We start from the raw sequence: 18387 nt of genomic DNA, 5'->3' as shown, positions 1-18387 counted from the left end.
CAAAACACATACTAGAGAATATGTCATTGATTTTACAGCATGAAGCGTATCAAAACAAAATGGGACAATGGTACATTTTGCCATTGGTATTGGGGAATTTATCAAAAGACAGAGAAAAATACAGTATGAATTGAGACAAAGTGTATCACTTAAACTATTCAAATGGCAATGAAAAATATTACAATCTTTTGACAATGTTTAGCAAAAAACAACATATTAAAAATTTTAATGTAAAGTTTGATTTCGAATTTTAAAATTACTGTTTGAGGGCAAAGTACTCTAAACTTAGGAAAACACAAATTAGGGTGATGTAAATTTGAACCTACCTTGTCAAAGGTAGAATCATGGTGTCAAAAGGGAAAGCAAGTACCTGATCACAATATAGTCTCAGAAAATACAAATTAAATCTTCATTTATGGTGTGAAACCTGTTAATAAATCAGTTCATTTACTATGGTACTCAATTCTTCAGTTGTTTCAATAACAGTGTTAAATAACAGCACAACTTGGGAAATTATAAATATTTAAGGAGATTAAAATATCAGCAGAAAACATATTTCATATGGATTAAAAGAAAAAGCATTCATTTAAAACTGCTTCTGAATAAGAAGCCAAAATAATTCCATTCGGGAACTGTAAAAGAGAGGAGAGAGAGAAAACAGCCTATAAATCCAATTTCAAAGACAAGAATAAATATACAAACTGTTAAGCAAAGCCAGGAATCTAGATGACTTTGAAACGTCTACTTACACTCATTTTAATGAAGAATTAAAGGATACAACGTGTTAAAGACATATTTAAAAGACTAGCAGTGGAATAAGACAGATGAATTGAATTTCACGGTAGCCCAAATAATTACAAGAGACTGAAATTGTAGTGTAATTCCTGTTCTCTTTCCAGTTTAAAAGCTTCTATTCTTTGCCTCTATCTTTGGTGTCACTGCCACCAATAAACACAGTATACAGCTTAAAAACCTAATTACTATCTTCGACTAGGAAAAAGTAAATCGACATTATCTCTTTAAAAGTTAAGGTATAAAAGAATGCAGTCCAACTTGATTTTTGTCTCATGGTCCCACAGTATTCTGATATATCATGCCAAAATGTCAAAGTTTCAAGGGGAACATCATCATTTGCTAGAAATGCACCAAAAATTTAGCTACTGTACGCTGGTGTGATGACAGCTAGTAGTATGCAGAGGCTACAGAATGACATAACATACGTGCGTTCAGCTCCCAATTACTCCCAGGAAGGTTCAGTTGAATGGGAAACTGAAACAGGGACAACACCTTCATGTACATATGCTACAGTTTTGTTCTCTTGCAGTTTAAAAGGATAGTGTAATTATCTTCAATTTACACAAAACATTATGAAACATGGTAGCTGTTCATGATTAAAATAAAATAGCAAGGTCAATTAATTTAACAGTGTTAAATATATTCACATGATCACCACTTGTGATTCAAAATGGCCAGTAGTGAAGTTACACAGCAACCTATGTACACAATGTTTGCCACAACAGTGTTGCTAAGTTTGACTCTTTGCAGGCCAGGTGGTTTTACGAGACAGATAATCTTGCATTGATCCTTTCATATTATGAAAGGAATTACACGTTGTAAGTAGTTTCATTCCTCACAGGGGAGGGGAGGGGAGACCCTCTAAAAAGTCAGTGCAAATTGAAGAGGGATCTCCCTTCTTGAACATTGGAACGTGTTGACCAAGATACGATTCCTATAAGCTGAGGGTGAACCAATCTTAAGATATTAAAGGATCTCGTAACATTGCCATTGGCGATCGGCGGGTATTTGCCACAAAGGGGACTCCAGTCCTATAGCAGAGCCTTCTGGGAGTACGGCTGCTGCGGCTGAGGTGGCTGCTGGCTGCCCCCAGGCTGGGGCATTGTGGACGGTAACGTATAGTTCGGCACCTGGGACAGACTGGTCCCTGCGTTCTGGTAGATGGTGACGTCGGGAGCAGCTGTGGCGGCAGGGGGAGGACTGTACACTGAAGCCGGGCTGGGATACGTACTTCCCGGGACGGAGCTGACCATTGTGCTGTGGAGGGGAAAGAACACTCAAGTTAGGTCAACACTGACTTACACAGCCATTCAGAGATCAACAGCAAAGCTGTTCACTAAACTTACTCAGTCAAGCGATCCATTCCATTAGGTATTTATTAAATGGCTAGAATGTGCCAGATACTGCTATCTGAGGCATTGGGCTATCATAAAGGAAGAAGTGGGGGAAGTCCCCACCATCATGGAACTTATATTCTAATAGGAGGAAAAAAGATGAGAAAAAAATGTGTAATATGTCAAGAGGTAGTGACAAGAAGTGATATGAAGAAACACAGGGACTCCCCGGCAGTTCAGAGGTTGAGATTTTCACCTTGCAATGCAGGGGGTGAGTTTGCTCCCTGGCCAGGGAGTTAAGATCCCACATGCTAAAAAAACAAAACAAAACAAAACATAAAGCAGAAGCAACATTGTAACAAGTTCAAGGAAGACTTTAAAAATGATCTAAATCAAAAAAAGACAAAAAGAAACAAAGTATCCCAGGAGGACCACTAGTTCCTGGGACAAGAGATTCCTGTGGATCCAGGATGGTGGGGGAGGCCACTCAGATACAGCAACACTGAAGGAAAGACCCGAAAAGAGTGGGAGGGGGTGACATCATCGATCTAGGAGAAAGGGCACTTCAGGCAAAAAGAACAGCAAGCCTGTGAGAAAAGGCCAGGCACCGTCAAGAGGCAGCAAGGAGGCCTTGATGGCTGAGCAGAGAAGGCAGAGGGCAGAGTGGCATGAAATGAGACAGCAGAAACAGGAGAGGCGCCTGTGTACACAGGCCCTGCAGACTGAGGTCAGGATCTGGGCCTGTGGCTGAGGGGGATGGAGAATCACTAGTTGGATTGTGGACAGAAGAGCAATCAGGACTTTGCTGGCTCAGTGATTAAGAACCCGTCTGCCAAAGCAAGGGACTCGGGTTCGATCCCTGGTGGCGAACTAAGATCCCACATGCTGAGGGGCAACTAAGCTGCTCACCATAACCAAAGAGCCCATGCGCGGCAACTGCTGAGCCTGCGCACAACAACTAGAGAGGCCCACGTGCCACAGCCAGAGAAGTCCACGCGCACAACTGGGCAGAGAAGCCCCTACGAGCTGCAGTGAAGACCCACCACGGCCAACAAAGGACAATGTGACGCAACTTGGTTTTAACAGGCTCACCCTAGGGTGACGGAAGTCTGGAAAAGTGACAATCTGAGAATCGAAAATCTATGTAAAAGAATAAGAAACTGTCTGCTAGATATGGACCGAGGGACACTAAAATACCTGCCTACCAAAAACACAGGAAAAAATTCCTCCTAACTGTGAAGTGCAATTAGAACGCCTGAAGTCAAATATGTCATATACCCCTATGATGTATATGTCCACCTCCATTTCCACTACTTCCAACTCTGTTAGCGTATGTTTGTTTTGCTGTCAGTTTTCTCATTCAAACACACTCAGATGCACATGTACATACACACAACTGTTTCTAACATATCTTTTTTAAACTTGTCTCAAGGTCTTTTTGAAGACTTTTCAAGAAACTGAAATATATAACTCACTGGCCTAACACAGCCCTTGAAACTCCCATCAAAACATTTATTTCTCAAGTATCTACTGAGTTTCCACCAGGTATAAAACTGTGCTATACAGTGTGGCTCTAAAGGTGACAGATCCCACTCCAGCTCTCAGGATACAACAGCCTAGCTGGGGACAAGACGACACAGTGGGCTGGGGGCCTGGGACAGCAACAGAGGAGCACCAGCGCTGGCGAGGGGGAGAGCAAGACAGCCTTGGAGCAAAGATGAAGCTAAGAACTAAAGAATGAGTAGAACAGCCGGATGAAGAGGACTAAATATTTTGATATTAATGCTCTACCAAAAGCACCTCTTGAAAAGCACCTGTGTTTCTGGAGAGGTGACATTTACAGCTAGCCAGTAGCCAGGCTGGGGGATACAGCACAGGCCATGGGTCCAGGACAGGGGTTCATATCCAGGTGGCAGGAGAGGACAGGGCAGTCCCCAGCCAACAGTAACACGGCACTCTGACTCTGCAGCACCCACTGTCAGAGCAGCTCATTTACAAGGATAACACCTCACGGCTCTGGACTGAGATCCAAGCAACCTTCAGTGGCGAGAGCAACTAGAGCCGCGCGTGACCAGGTCACCAAGGACCAGCTGGGATACAGCAGTACCTCTGGATAAGGCTCCAGTTTCTAAGGGCTTCCTACTTCATTCCCGTACACTGGCTCACTTCTAAACAATTTCCACCTCTACTCACTCTGATCTAATTTTAAAGTAACATGTTACTCTCCTAAAAGCTGCTCCCTACCGATTTCCATGTAAGGGTATTTGGTTTTAACAAACTGAGAATTAGAAAAATAAAAAAGTCCTTGGACAGACAGAAAGGGTCCCACCTAACTTTCCCCTAAACTCTGTAACCCAGTAGGGAGTGCCATCGTCTGGCTGCTGTCATCTGATGCCTGTAACAGGCTTCCCCATTACCCCCTTTCTTAGGTCACTTCAGAATACGAGATGTGACCACAAAATCACGTGTGCAACCCCTCAGCATCTCTAGAGCGGGGCTCCTGAGGCTGAACAGTGCAACAGTGAGGGCAGGACAGGAGCTCTGAGACGACTCCAACATGGATGGAGGTTCCTAGAAATTGTGCCTGTGTACTGAGAAACTTCTGTTGTGAACTCTTAGGTCTACCTGTTTGAGTCAAAGGAATGACTTCCCGTTGAAGTAGAAAAAGCATTCATAAATTATGAATAATATAATGCATACATATAACCATTTACATGACAGGGCATTATATGTAAATGACCAAAACAATGACCCTGACATTTTATTACCAGCTACTCGCCCCATGAACCATGGGGGTGTCAGCTTCTTGTTACTGTCTCCTTCCATGTGGTTTATTAAGCTGTGATATATATACTAACTTCCTACCAGGGTAAAAAGGACATATTTGTTTCTAAGAGATAGCTCAGAACTATAAATTGTAAAAGAATAATCAAAGAACATTTAGCTTTTATGTGAAATTTGTATAAAATGTTAAATTACAGTAATCAAAATAAACTTAAGTAATGAGTCGTTAGCTAATATCAGACTCAGATAAAAACAAAAGAAATTCTGATGGGAAGGAATATCAAAAATACCTAGCTACAATGTTATGTGGCAGCCTGGATGAGAGGGGAGTTTGAGGGAGAATGGATACATGTACAAATCTGGATGAGTCCCTTTGCTGTCCACCTGAGATGATCCCAACACTGTTAACTGGCTATTCCCCAGTACAAAACTAAAAGTTAAAAAAAAACGACGACGAGGTAAAATCAGATTCCAGTAGTTCAAGGAACCAGTAAGGCAGAGGACTTGCAGGCTGGCTGGCACTGCCACGCTGCACGGGGGCCCAGAGAACCCACTCGCCACCACAGACAGTGATGGCGCCCTGCTGCAGCGATGACACCCGTCCTGCATTTTTTAAATCCAGTTTTCATGACTACAGATGATCCACGGCACTTGAGGCTTTCAATAGCATTACCCACAAACAACAGTCAATAATCAAATTACTTGGGGTAGGAAGCCTGGGCTTGCTGAGTAGGAAGGGCTGGGCTTGCAGATGGCGGCACTGCTGCTTGGCTGAGGGAAGACAGCTGCTCGGGGGGCAGGCTGTAGCTCTGCAGGTGGCTCATCTGGGCGCTCCCTGCGACCAGGTAAGCACCACTCTGAGGTGGGTACACCTAGAACAGTTCCACATAAAACATGTTAGGTTCCCTCTGATTTTAACAGGCATGCTTTCAATTACAAACAGAACAACAATCACATCTCTGAAGTCTTTTAAGTTACTTCTGCTGTCAGGCATTTGAAAGTTACTTTTCAGTGAAGGGGGCTTCTGATGATTTTTGTTCTTAGGTAAACAATAGCAAAACTCACGCTCCCCTTCATACAGAAGCAGTAAAGGAACTTACCTTTTAATCTGATACTGATATAATCTCTCTTTCCATGTTGATACTGTATCTCCCTAAAAGGAATCCCTGACTCAATGGACATGAGTTTCAGCAAACTCCAGGAAATAGTGAAGGACAGGGGAGGCTGGCAGGCCACAGTCCATGGGGTCGCAAAGAATCACATGACTTAGTGACTGAACAATAACAACAACAAAGGAATCCCCCCAAATGCTTAAGAAAGTGTATTTGAATTCACTGTTTTACAGCAAGAGTTCACACTAGCTTCTCGATACCTATCAGAGATATACTAAATATTTCCTAAGTTACATTTTATTGAACACAGAGCAAGCTAAGCTACCCTTCAAAGTCTGCGGGGTCAGCAGACTTTGTCAAGGGCCTGGACAGTACACGTGTCAGAGTTTGTGGACCACGCGGTCTCTGTCGGCACTACTAAGCTCTGCTCATAGAGAAAGCAGTCAGAAATGATGTAGAAACTGAAGAGAATTGCTGTATTTCAATAAAAGTTTTAAAAAAAGAAAAACCAGGTGCAGGGGCTGGATTTTTGCCCTTGGGCCATTGTGAATCCTTGCATCTAAAAACTGTATTTGTTTTAAGCCAGAGATTAAGGTCTCAAGTGCCTCCCCAAACTTAACATGCATAATATTCTAATTTTCTGTAGTATTCATTAGATCCTTCCATTTCACATGTTTGAAAACTGTTCAGGGAGAGTGACTCTCACCAGCTGTTACTGTAAGACGGTGACACCACCGTCAGGACACAAAACCACCACCGTGTGAGCGCCTGTGTTAAAGCCACGAGGCGCACTACACACAGAATCCAGAAGGGCTTCACTGTAAACAGTTAGTCCAGTCCTCACAATCCAATCGTTTGTACTTTGCAAAACCAACAGGAAGGGGTTCTGTTTGTCTGCTGGCTCGCACTGGTGTCATGACTCATGGGTAGGTGTTGTCCAGCCCCACATTTCTCAGGTCTGGCTGCTCTTCTTCAGGGTTCTGGCCCCTCCCTTCAGGAGTGGACCTCACCAAAAAAAAAAAAATTCACCTGCACAAAGTTTATGGTACTCTGTGTGGATAAAATACAGTGTCTGGTGAACTGCTCCCTACACCCTGCACTTGGTGAGTTTGTGGGAAATGGGCTCTGGAAATAATTGCTGGTGTGATGAGTTTTAGGGGCCTGTGCATATCACACATGTTCCCATGTAAAGGAACAGAAAAAAATCCAGATCAAGGCAGCTCACTGTAAAACTGAAAATGGTAGATACTCACAAGGACTTACTAATATTAAGAAACTGTACTCAGAGAGACAAAAACTGTCCTTCTTAACCAGACAATTAGATGTGAAAATTTGAAAATACACAGACGTTTGGATCTCACACCTGGATTCAATACGCCTGGGGTAGAGCCAATGCATCTATATTTTAACTTGATGGTGAATGATGTGCACTTCTGCATAAAAATAATTTTTTAGAGCAAGAACTATCAGTATAGTTAGCATACTATACATTGTATTTGTCAAGTAAAAAAGTCTTCTAAACTTTATTTTTACTCTGAACATTACTTTTGGGAAGTTTCACATTTAAAAAAAACATAGCTATTTCAAATAATCTCAAATATATTTGAAAATTTAAATGAGATGCTTGAGCTTTTAAAAGCTTACCTGAGAACCAGAAACACCAGATGACTGAATATAATACTGCTGATTCTGTAATTTTGCATACATGGAATACATAGGGTCTTCATTCATTAACTTGGTATACAAGGACAGGGCTTCCATCACTTTAACATTCAGTTCTGAGAGTTCTGAATGTTTTCTGAAATATTATACAAGAATGTAAAACATCACTGCTATTTACATGTTCTAAGTAATAAGATGCATCAAAATAGCAAAAGTAGGCAAGAGTGGTGTTAAGTAGACACTATTAAAAATGTAACTTGGTGACAAAACAAAATATCCTATAGTTTAACTCCAAGGCAACCACAAGTGTTTAAGATTTAGGTGTTGCTGTTTATAATAGCCAGGACATGGAAGCAACCTAGACGCCCATCAGCAGACAAATGGATAAGGAAGCTGTGGTACATATACACCATGGAATATTACTCAGTCGTTAAAAAGAATTCATCTGAATCAGTTCTAATGAGATGGATGAAAGTGGAGCCCATTATACAGAGTGACGTAAGCCAGAAAGATAAAGACCATTATAGTATACTAACACATATATACGGAATTTAAAAAGATGGTAACGATAACCCTATATGCAAAACAGAAAAAAAGACACAGATGTACAGAGCACTTTTGGACTCTGTGGGAGAAGGCAAGGGTGGGATGTTTTGAGAGAACAGCATCGAAACATGTATACTATTTAGGGTGAAACAGATCACCAGCCCAGGCTGGATGCATGAGACAAGTGCTTGGGCCTGGTGCACTGGGAAGACCCAGAGGGATCAGGTGGAGAGGGAGGTGGGAGCGGGGGGGCCGGGATGGGGAATACATGTAAATCCATGGCTAATTCATTTCAATGTATGACAAAAACCACTGCAATGTTGTAAAGTAATTACCCTCCAACTAATAAAAATAAATGAAAAAAATAAAAATAAAAAGAAGAGGTGAAAACAAGTGAAAACTGGCATATCTGTAAAAATAAAATAAAAAGGCAGCTCTGTTTCAAGATGCAGCTTACAGAGCTCTGTAGGGAAGAGGGCACGCAGCACAGGCAGCACACACACGGTCTTACCTATCAATATCCTCCAGCTTCTCATCAATGAGAGGCCCCATCTGGTGACACATTGCTAAGACGACAAGACGGAAGAAATATAAGACAACGCTCTAAAAGATGTCATTTGGAATAATAAAAGTTCTATCAATTAACCTGAGGCCCACAGAACCCAAGACTGGTTTTCCTGGATATTTATAAAATCAATACTTTTGACTGACTGCATTGCTCTCAGAAAACTTTAGTACCAATCTTCATTTTAAAACATTTTAAAATGTTGAATAAAATGTTTAATTTGGGTAGAAATGTATAAAAATTTGAATTCTACCACAGGTTTAAACTGCATGTAAACACGAGACTGGTCATAGAAGAGTGAGAAATGTTAACACTGTTTATATCGTCTTCAATTTTATTTAATAATAAAAGCATTCTGTAAGAGAACATTAGCTATAACCCTTAATTATTTTTTACTTGCGAGGTAAAAGGAAAACCAGGTTTACCTTCAAGATGAAGTAACTCTGGAAGATCCGGTTGATCATCACTGGGATCTGTACTTTGCAACATCTGTAGCAACTGGTCCATTTTATCCTACAGGAATTAAACAGTTAATATAAAAAGCAACAGATCACTGTGCCACAATGACTTCTCACTTTGTTAATTAGATAATGGATAAACTTGTAATTCACAGATATGAAAACTTCAATTTTGCTTTAATGTATTTACTATCCATGTATTTTCTTGACTACCATGTGAAGTCAGAGTCTTGAAAGCTCGCTCTTCTTGTTTTCGAAACTGGTAACAGAAATTCTCTTAAAGAAGAAGAAATAGAGCAACATTTAAACTTACATGTGAGTTCATTAATCTCTTACGTCATGCTAGTGGATTTCACCTCACTCTCTTTTGGAGCAGCGGTGTAGCCTGGCCACAGTGACAGGTGCACCCTATCAAGCTGGCATCACCACTCATGACTAACAACTCCCTCACCACTTCTCCACTGGGGAGAACACGGCAGCTGTTTTATAAGCACGCTCAGCTCTACTCCAGCTGTTCCTCCTCTGAGGAGCACCGGAAGGATTTATTCTACATTCTTTCCACCAATGTTTCAGTCTGTCATCAAAGAAAGGGAGGATGATTTGTGGTTTCTCTATTCTCCTGTGTGAAAGGCCGGGAGGCATCTCAAGGCAGTGACTCAGACCTATTTCAGAATCTTTTGTTTTAGACCAACAGAAATAAAGAAGCCATCATGACATAAACACACGTAAGCATTATATTAGCAGAGATGTATCTATATGTAAGTTTAAAAAAATCAAAATATAGATCTCCTGTACCAAACAATATTACTATAATAATTGCAAACTTTTCTCCATTCATGGTTTTGACAAGATTATACTACTAAGCATAGCTACTTAGGTAAATTATTTAAAGGCTATCAATTCGAAGCAAAGTCATTATGTAAACCAAAACAAAATTCTACAGTCTGTACAGAAGGAGAACAGTTTGAGAGATGAATTAATCACTAAGAGTGAAAATGACACAACTATATTTAAAAAAACTCTCTTGAAGTCAAAGAATTTCATATTCTGAAATAGATACTACTTTTCAATGTAAAAGAGTCCTAATTTCATTTTAAGTAATCTAAAAGAGAAGGCACGTGTCAGGAAAGTGTCTGAAAGTCAAAAAAAGAGAGGAGGAGTAAAATGAGAGCTAACACAGGGGTAACTTCTGTCCTCTTGGTTTATAGAATTCTATACCCTATTTGAAACTATCTATCACAGAAATGAGGTTTCTAGGTAGACCCTACATGCATTTTCTTTATTAATATTTATTTATTTGGCTCTGCTGGATTAGGTTACAGCACATGAGATCTTTGATCTTGTTGTGGCATGAGGGATCTAATTCCCTGACCAGGGATCAAACCTGGGCCCCCAGTGTTGAGACAGTGGAGTCTTAGCCACTGGACCACCAGGCAAGTCCACACATTTTCTGATGTCATGCTATAGCTAAAGCTGACTTTCCCTGCCCCTATACAGGCTCTGGCTCTCAGCACAGCCTTCAAAAGAGTGCTCTTCGAACTTTAGTCCTCTGGCTCCCTCCAAAGAAGGCTAAAAACCAACAAATCCCTTCACATATTTCAAACAGGAATTCTCATTTTTCATCATTAGTTTAAAATGTTACAAAGGATATAACTGCCAAAAAATTAACTACTGAGATTTAAAAATAAAAGTCAAGGACGTCACTAACAGTCCAGTGCTTAGGACTCCGCATTTCTAATGCAGGGGGCTTGGATTCGATCCCTGGCTGGCGAACTAAGATCTCACATGCTGTGCAGTGCAGCCAAAAAGTAAAAAGTAAAGTAAACAAATAAAAATAAAAGCCACACATTCTTTTGAATTTATCCAAAAAGTCTCATTACAATAGTGTAACAGCAAAAAAAAAAAAAAAAAAAAAAACCCACAGAGAACTGAAAACAACCTAACTGTCCAACAATAGAATGAAGTCATGATAAACCCATACTATGCTCCAGAAAAATAAATGACCCAATCAAAAAATGCGCCAAAGAACTAAACAGACATTTCTCCAAGGAAGACATACAGATGGCTAAAAAACACATGAAAAGATGCTCAACATCACTCATTACCAGAGAAATGCAAATCAAAACCACAATGAGGTACCATTACACGCCAGTCAGGATGGCTGCTATCCAAAAGTCTACAAGCAATAAATGCTGGAGAGAGTGTGGAGAAATGGGAACCCTCTTACACTGTTGGTGGGAATGCAAACTAGTACAGCCACTATGAAAAACAGTGTGGAGATTTCTTAAAAAAGTGGAAATAGAACTGCCATATGACCCAGCAATCCCACTTCTGGGCACACACACCGAGGAAACCAGATCTGAAAGAGACACGTGCACCCCAGTGTTCATCGCAGCGCTGCTTATAATTGCCAGGACATGGAAGCAACCTAGATGCCCATCAGCAGACGAATGGATAAGGAGGCCGTGGTACATATACACCATAGAATATTACTCAGCCATTAAAAAAAATTCATTTGAATCAGTTCTAATGAGATGGATGAAACTGGAGCCCATTATACAGAGTGAAGTAAGCCAGAAAGATAAAGACCATTACAGTATACTAACACATATATATGGAATTTAGAAAGATGGTTACGATAACCCTATATGCAAAACAGAAAAAGAGACACAGATGTATAGAACAGACTTTTGGACTCTATGGGAGAAGGCGAGGGTGGGATGTTTCAAGAGAACAGCATCGAAACATGTATACTATCTAGGGTGAAACAGATCACCAGCCCAGGCTGGATGCATGAGACAAGTGCTTGGACCTGGTGCACTGGGAAGACCCAGAGGGATCGGGTGGAGAGGGAGGTGGGAGTGGGGATCGGGATGGGGAATACATGTATATCCATGGCTGATTCATGTCAATGTATGACAAAAACCACTACAATATTGTAAAGTAATTAGCCTCCAACTAATAAAAAATAAAATAAAATTTAAAAAAACAACCCATACTATGGAAGATTAAGCAAGAAGTTAAAATAAGAAAGGACAACTATACCTACTGACATGGTAAGAAGGGGACTAGAGAGGAAATTTCCAGGAGCATCTTGGCTTGATCTGTATTATTTGAATTTTTATAACAACAAAATACATGTATTAATCAAGGACTGAATTTTTTAGAGAAGAGAAGAAAACCATTTCAACTTCAATATCAAATAAGGTGCTCTCGGGCAGAAAGTCACTTACCTCATCAATGTAGGCTTGTTCTGGCTCTGGTTCTATCGTTTCTACCTGAACTTCATCACTAAATTGTACCGTCTTCTTCTCCGTTTTAACTGAAAAACATGTAACAATTATCTTTTCCATATCATAAATTTACAATTTTATCTTAAAGCACTTTAAGTTCCAGGAAAGAATCTAAGTGTTTGCTATATTCTCTTCAATCTGACAGACTCAATTTATGGAATACAGCGCTAGCAGAGATTAAGGCAATAATGACAGAACAATACATTATGAAACTGTGTAAAGACTTCTTAATTTTCCCTTCTAAAGATTTTATGTTTTCCATAACAGATACTTCACTAAAAATAAGCGCTATATTTCTGGAACAAAGATTAATCACCTATTACAAATGAGAGTTCAATAAACTGCTGAATTAAAAGCAGTTTTACAATCATATAAATGAACTCTGCTATTTAAAATTAATCCTCTTTTCAAATTACCAGTTCTTTCAAAGAAAAATCTCTGCTTTTCCACAGGCTATACTCTTTCAATATAATGAATTTGGAAAGTGAGCTGTATATTTCCTGCATGCCCCTCAGACTTTTTTTTTTAACTAAGGGAATGACATTTAGGCCAGTGGAGAACTTTACAACTGGTCTTGGCAGGGGTCTGAGTTTTTCCACTAAATCACTCTGTATTTTTCAGTTACATTATTCTTTGCAATGAAAGGGTGGCTACTAAGGGATCTGCAAACTAGAAGTACATATTTCTCTTGCTCAACAAAGCAATATTTAAAAAGTATTCAATATATCACTAACTAGCAAGTATAAGGTTATGATTTCCATAGCAACTGACTTTCTCCAAAGTAATACTGAGAGGCACATACAGCCTTAAAGAAATGAACTTTCTTTTGGGATTATTTTATCCATGTATCAATATAGTTGCCTTCCCCGGTGGCTCAGTGGTAAAGAACCCACCTGCCAATGCAGGAGACACAGGTTTGATCCCTGGGTTGGGAAGATTCCCTGGAGAAGAAAATGGCGACCCACCCCAGTATTCTTGCCTGGAAAATCCCATGGACAGAGGAGCCTGGCAGGCTACAGTCCATGGAGATGTAAAGAGTCAGACAAGACTCAGCACCTAAATAACAAGTCAATGTAGCCAAGCAGGATTCATAAAAATTAAGACTCAAGGTGGAAAGAGGGGAAGTGGAAAGGGGCAGAATTAAGGAAGGAAAATAATATTTATTAAACCACTAAATGTGCTTAATGGAATATTGCATTTCCCCCAATGAGTCTCCAATACAATCCTCTGAGATATACCCACCCTGTGAATGAGGTGAACAGTGGCTTAGAAAGGTTAAAAGCAATTCAATGGCAAGGCCTGGACCTGAATGCCCATCATTCTAGCTGCACTAGCCCACACTACTGGAATCCAGCCTGTGACTTTACCCTGAGAACAGTAAGTCATATCACTTATATATTCTATGTTACAAAATATAATGGAAAATAGTTTAATCTCCAATACAAGGAATATATTCATCCCACAGAAGTCACAATAAAGAAAAAGTCTACATACACAAGAAATTTCAGCTTATTTCACTTTCCCATGGGAGAAAAAAAGCCACCTGCTATAGATGTTTCTGCTTTTTATATCCTGAACTATAGACACGTAGAAAGTTGGGACAGCCCTGCAAGGCAGACTTCCCATCCTAACAGCGGACCATGCACAAGGCTACAGTGTTCTCTCTCAGGGGCTAATACTGTTACTTTGTACGCGTGCATTACGTTTGTGTACTACGTGCCACATGTGTATAAATATCACACACACACACATACACATATATGATAAAGTCCTTTCACAAAATCTCACTGCCTCTCCAAAATGTAAACAAGCTAAGTAACTCAGGCATTTCTAATGATACATTACGTGAAGTGGACCTCTATTTCCTCATATAGACCTACAAGGATCTTGCTAACACTCCTTTTTCAAACTTGAGAACTATAACTCCATTACATAAGCTCTGATGCTCTCTTTTAGGTCGTCCAGAGTGAAACACATGAAAATAGTTAGAAAATTCACTTTAAGGCTACTGTGCGATGTGACAAGGAGAAGGTATCTTTATCCACGTGACATATTGGATCTCATCTGGAATGGACATTCAAGACAATTCTATTCAACAACTAACTCAATATAAACAAACAAAACAAAATCACAGATAAAAACAAAAACAAACAAAAAAACTTCACAGCAAAATACAGAAAAGTTCATCATCAGGTGAGGTTAAAAAATGGGCACATTATGCACTGCCATTTAAACTAGGTTCTACAACTTGTTCTTCAGTTTAGCAAAAAAGAACTTCATAAAGGAATGGGTATCGGAATCTGTCTGTATTAAAGCGATATAAGACATCCTGACAATAACTAGGAGACAGCACTGTTTTATCCAGGATCTGTGATGTATGTTATTAAAGCCTTCTCTTGAAAGAGAAGCATTTCTGTATTTTCAAAGAAAAGTGTATCTTTACTAATACATAGACACATATCATTTATTGTATAAACATTTATACAGTCTGTATTCTGGATAAGACTCAGTACCAAGTACTGCTGGGAATAAAACAACTGAGACAAAGATCTTTTCTTAAAATTCTCGTAAACTGAAAAAGACCAAAGCAAATGGTGACTTATAACTCTCTTTGATCTCGTCTATCTGGCATTATAGAAAGATAAGATGAGCTGAGATAACTCAGATAAGCTAAGATTTTGCCAAGATAACTAACATACAAAAATTCCTTAGAACTCAAAACATTTTAGTCGCTAATAGAAACCATTCTAGATGAGAACATATTTCTGTTTCCTTAAACAGAGGAAGAATATGACTTACTCCTGATGATTCAAACTTATCATCAGGAAGATTCATCAGTCTTTTGTGGAAATACAGTGACTCGCCTACCAACATTTCGATAAGCTACTGGCAGTTGACATCTCCTGCAAAAATTATGCCTGCCCATACCACCACTTTTCCTCCTTGGCCCCACTTTTTAGTCAGTTTCTCCTTGTCAGCAAAGCTTTGGAAATCAGAAAGTACTGACATGGTTAGGTATGGTTGCTTCTGAATATCTGACATTAAGTGAAGGAAAGCCATTAAGTTGCTTAGAGGCCACTGCTTTCAAGTTTGAGGCTGGATACTAGGGAAATGAGCTAACCTTAGAACACGAAGAAATCTCCAGAAGGTTATACCGCATTTGTCACACTATTGTCAACTGATGATACCAAAAATACAAGATTAAATTCTACAACACTTCTTAATCTGCATTTCTGCAATGACATATAAATACACAAACACACTTTTTCTTTTCCTAAATAAAAGTCTACAGCCTGATAAACTGATTGAGGAACTGCATTTTTAATAAACACCTTGGAGGCTCCAACATTTGAGAATTCTTGCTCCAGAAAGATGAATTTTAGAGAATTAAGGATTACTGTCCAGTGACAGACCAGAAAATACTTACTCATTTCAGGCTCAACAGTGAGATCTGCAGTCACAAAATTCGAGGGGAAGAGCCCCATGCCTTGATGGGTTTCCCCTTTCCACCAGTTGGGGTCACTAAGAGGAACAAAAAAAGAAAGCTTTTTTATTTATCTTTACCTTTGATGGTGTTTAACTTATATCTTTACCAGATGTGAAGCCCACAAGAATCCAACGAAGGAGGAAATGGATGCAGCATTATTACAAACACAAGATGAGGTCTCAGAGAAGACATGAGATTCTAAACACAGTTCTTTTTCATATTTTGGAAAGCTGGTAAATGCTCTGAGGATCTAATATAAGGCTCTGAACTCTCTCTCACGCAAAAGACAGATCCCCAGACTTCACTGTCAACTTCAGGACTTCTCTGGTGGCCCAGTGGTTAAGAATCTGCCTGCCAATGCAGGGGACATGGTTTTAATCCCTGATCCAGGGCAACTAAGTCCACAAGCTGCACTACTGAAGACCGAGCTCTAGAGCCCACGCTCCACAAGAAAAGCCACCACAATGAAAAGCCCACACACCGCAACTACAGTAGCAGGACCCTGCTTGTTGCAACTAGAGAAAGCCCATGCGCAGCAACGAAGACCCAGCACAGCCACAAATAAAAAATAAATATTTTTTTAGAAAACTGTCAACTTCAGGTGGTTCATAGGCTCCAGCCTAAGAATCTTTTGTAACAAGATAGATGGTAGACTCTGAATCCAGACCTCCATTTCTAAATCAGTGTTCTTTGCAGCACATATTAGCATACTGTCCACCCACAAGAGAACACACATGATAGTAACATCCCTAGGAGCACAAATGTTCGCAAGGAACACAATCCCCAGCACATCCCCATGCTCACCACTGGGTCCCCAGTGCCTACGATAAGGAAAGCTAGGCAGCACTCAAGAAATATTTTTTGAATGAATGAATGATCAAGGTTTCATGCAACTTCCAAATAACCAGCGCAAACTATTTCATTTTCTTTCACTCAAGAAAACATATTAGTATGCAAGTGTGATACTACAGGAATAATCTTAGATCTATTTGAACTGATCTTCAAAAACCACTTGCAATAAATTTTAGCACTTCATTATGAGTAACAATCACCAGTAGTTATTTTCAAGTAAACATAAAACTGTAGTAAACACAGAGATGCACTGTATCATCTCTGATGATATAAATTAATTCAATATATTATATATTTCTTATAAACTCCATAAATGCATAAATATTTAGTGTATTTTCTAAAATCTTAACTTTTTTACTAACAGTGTGTAGTATTAGATAGAACCAAAAATGAATAGAGTAAACTAGGCCTCCAAAACAAATAAAAAGCATTTAAGTGATAGATGAGAAAAAAATGAAACCATAAAATACAAATCCAGACAGTATGACACAAGCAAAGCAACCAACTATCCTACAGAGAAAATACCTGAGTCAATATTTGATTTTATTATGTTTGATAAGGCAGTCAGCAGGAATAAATGAAACACAGAATATATTATGTATCTTCAAGTGAATATTCAACATAATAGTAATCATCACCTGTCATCAAGAACTGTAATAATTTCTCCAGCTTTAAAAGTCAGTTCATTATCTTCAGCAGCTTCAAAGTCATATATAGCACGAACTTTCCGGCCTTCATGTTGATGGTTAGTTAAGAGGTTGGATGTGCTTGGATACAAAGTGGAAAGGGTGGTTGACTGCTGCCTTTGTTCCTTCAGGGATAACTCAATGGCTGGAAAAGAATGGGTTTTAAAAAAAAGACCCAAAATGTTAATACACCCAACAATTCTAAGAAGTAAAAAAAGATATCTGAGGGTAAAAAAGTATTCTTCTTTCAATAATGTAGTGGGAAGCTAGAACATATCCTGATATAATAATAGTGAACAAAAATAATGACATCAATTGTATTCATTCGTTCACAACTAAAAGTTTAAAATATAAATAGGCTAACAAAACAACTGAAGAGCATGATAGCTTTTTTTACTGAACAGGTACAATTTAAAATATTCTTGGCAATAAAGTGATATAAACTCAAATCTGTTTTTTTTAACTACAGATATTTTATATTTTCTTTCATCTTCTCAGTGTATCTCTATCACTTAAGTTTACCAACTAATAATCAAAATCACTGTGGAAGCCAAAAGTCCCAAGCTGGAGTCCTTCACTCAGGGCTCATTAAACAGAAGTCTCAAAGACAGCATTTGAGAGCCTGTGTTTTATTGTTCCAAAGGTCATTCTCAGGTAAGCAGTCTAAGAACTGGAATTTGGAAACAAATGCAGTAAAGTCTCATCTAACTAACATCCCAAATAAATCTTAAATGTGTCTGCTCTATCTCCTCCCCAGTGCAGGCCATCACCACGTCACTCAGGCTTTGTAATATAATCTTAATAAATTGACTA

The 18387-nt window shown here is 39.3% G+C and overlaps 1 protein-coding gene across 2 annotated transcripts in view; it reads right to left on the bottom strand.

Annotated features, from left to right (window-relative positions):
• Positions 1 to 727: 727 nt before the first annotated feature.
• STAM (signal transducing adaptor molecule) overlaps positions 728 to 18387 on the bottom strand; it is a 55072-nt gene continuing 37412 nt past the window's right edge. For both annotated transcript variants that reach the window (XM_020876301.2, XM_020876298.2), the window contains 8 exons: positions 17527 to 17719; positions 15977 to 16071; positions 12490 to 12578; positions 9224 to 9311; positions 8745 to 8799; positions 7670 to 7823; positions 5616 to 5785; positions 728 to 2052 (listed from right to left, as the gene is read on the bottom strand). In XM_020876301.2, the coding sequence (XP_020731960.1) occupies positions 1827 to 2052; positions 5616 to 5785; positions 7670 to 7823; positions 8745 to 8799; positions 9224 to 9311; positions 12490 to 12578; positions 15977 to 16071; positions 17527 to 17719 (1070 nt within the window). In that variant the 3' untranslated portion in view covers positions 728 to 1826. The remainder of the gene's footprint in view (positions 2053 to 5615; positions 5786 to 7669; positions 7824 to 8744; positions 8800 to 9223; positions 9312 to 12489; positions 12579 to 15976; positions 16072 to 17526; positions 17720 to 18387) is intronic.

Source organism: Odocoileus virginianus, chromosome 9 (genome assembly GCF_023699985.2).
Source record: "Odocoileus virginianus isolate 20LAN1187 ecotype Illinois chromosome 9, Ovbor_1.2, whole genome shotgun sequence".
In the NCBI taxonomy this organism is placed as follows: domain Eukaryota; kingdom Metazoa; phylum Chordata; class Mammalia; order Artiodactyla; family Cervidae; genus Odocoileus; species Odocoileus virginianus.
This window is presented reverse-complemented; position numbering and strand designations above follow the sequence as displayed.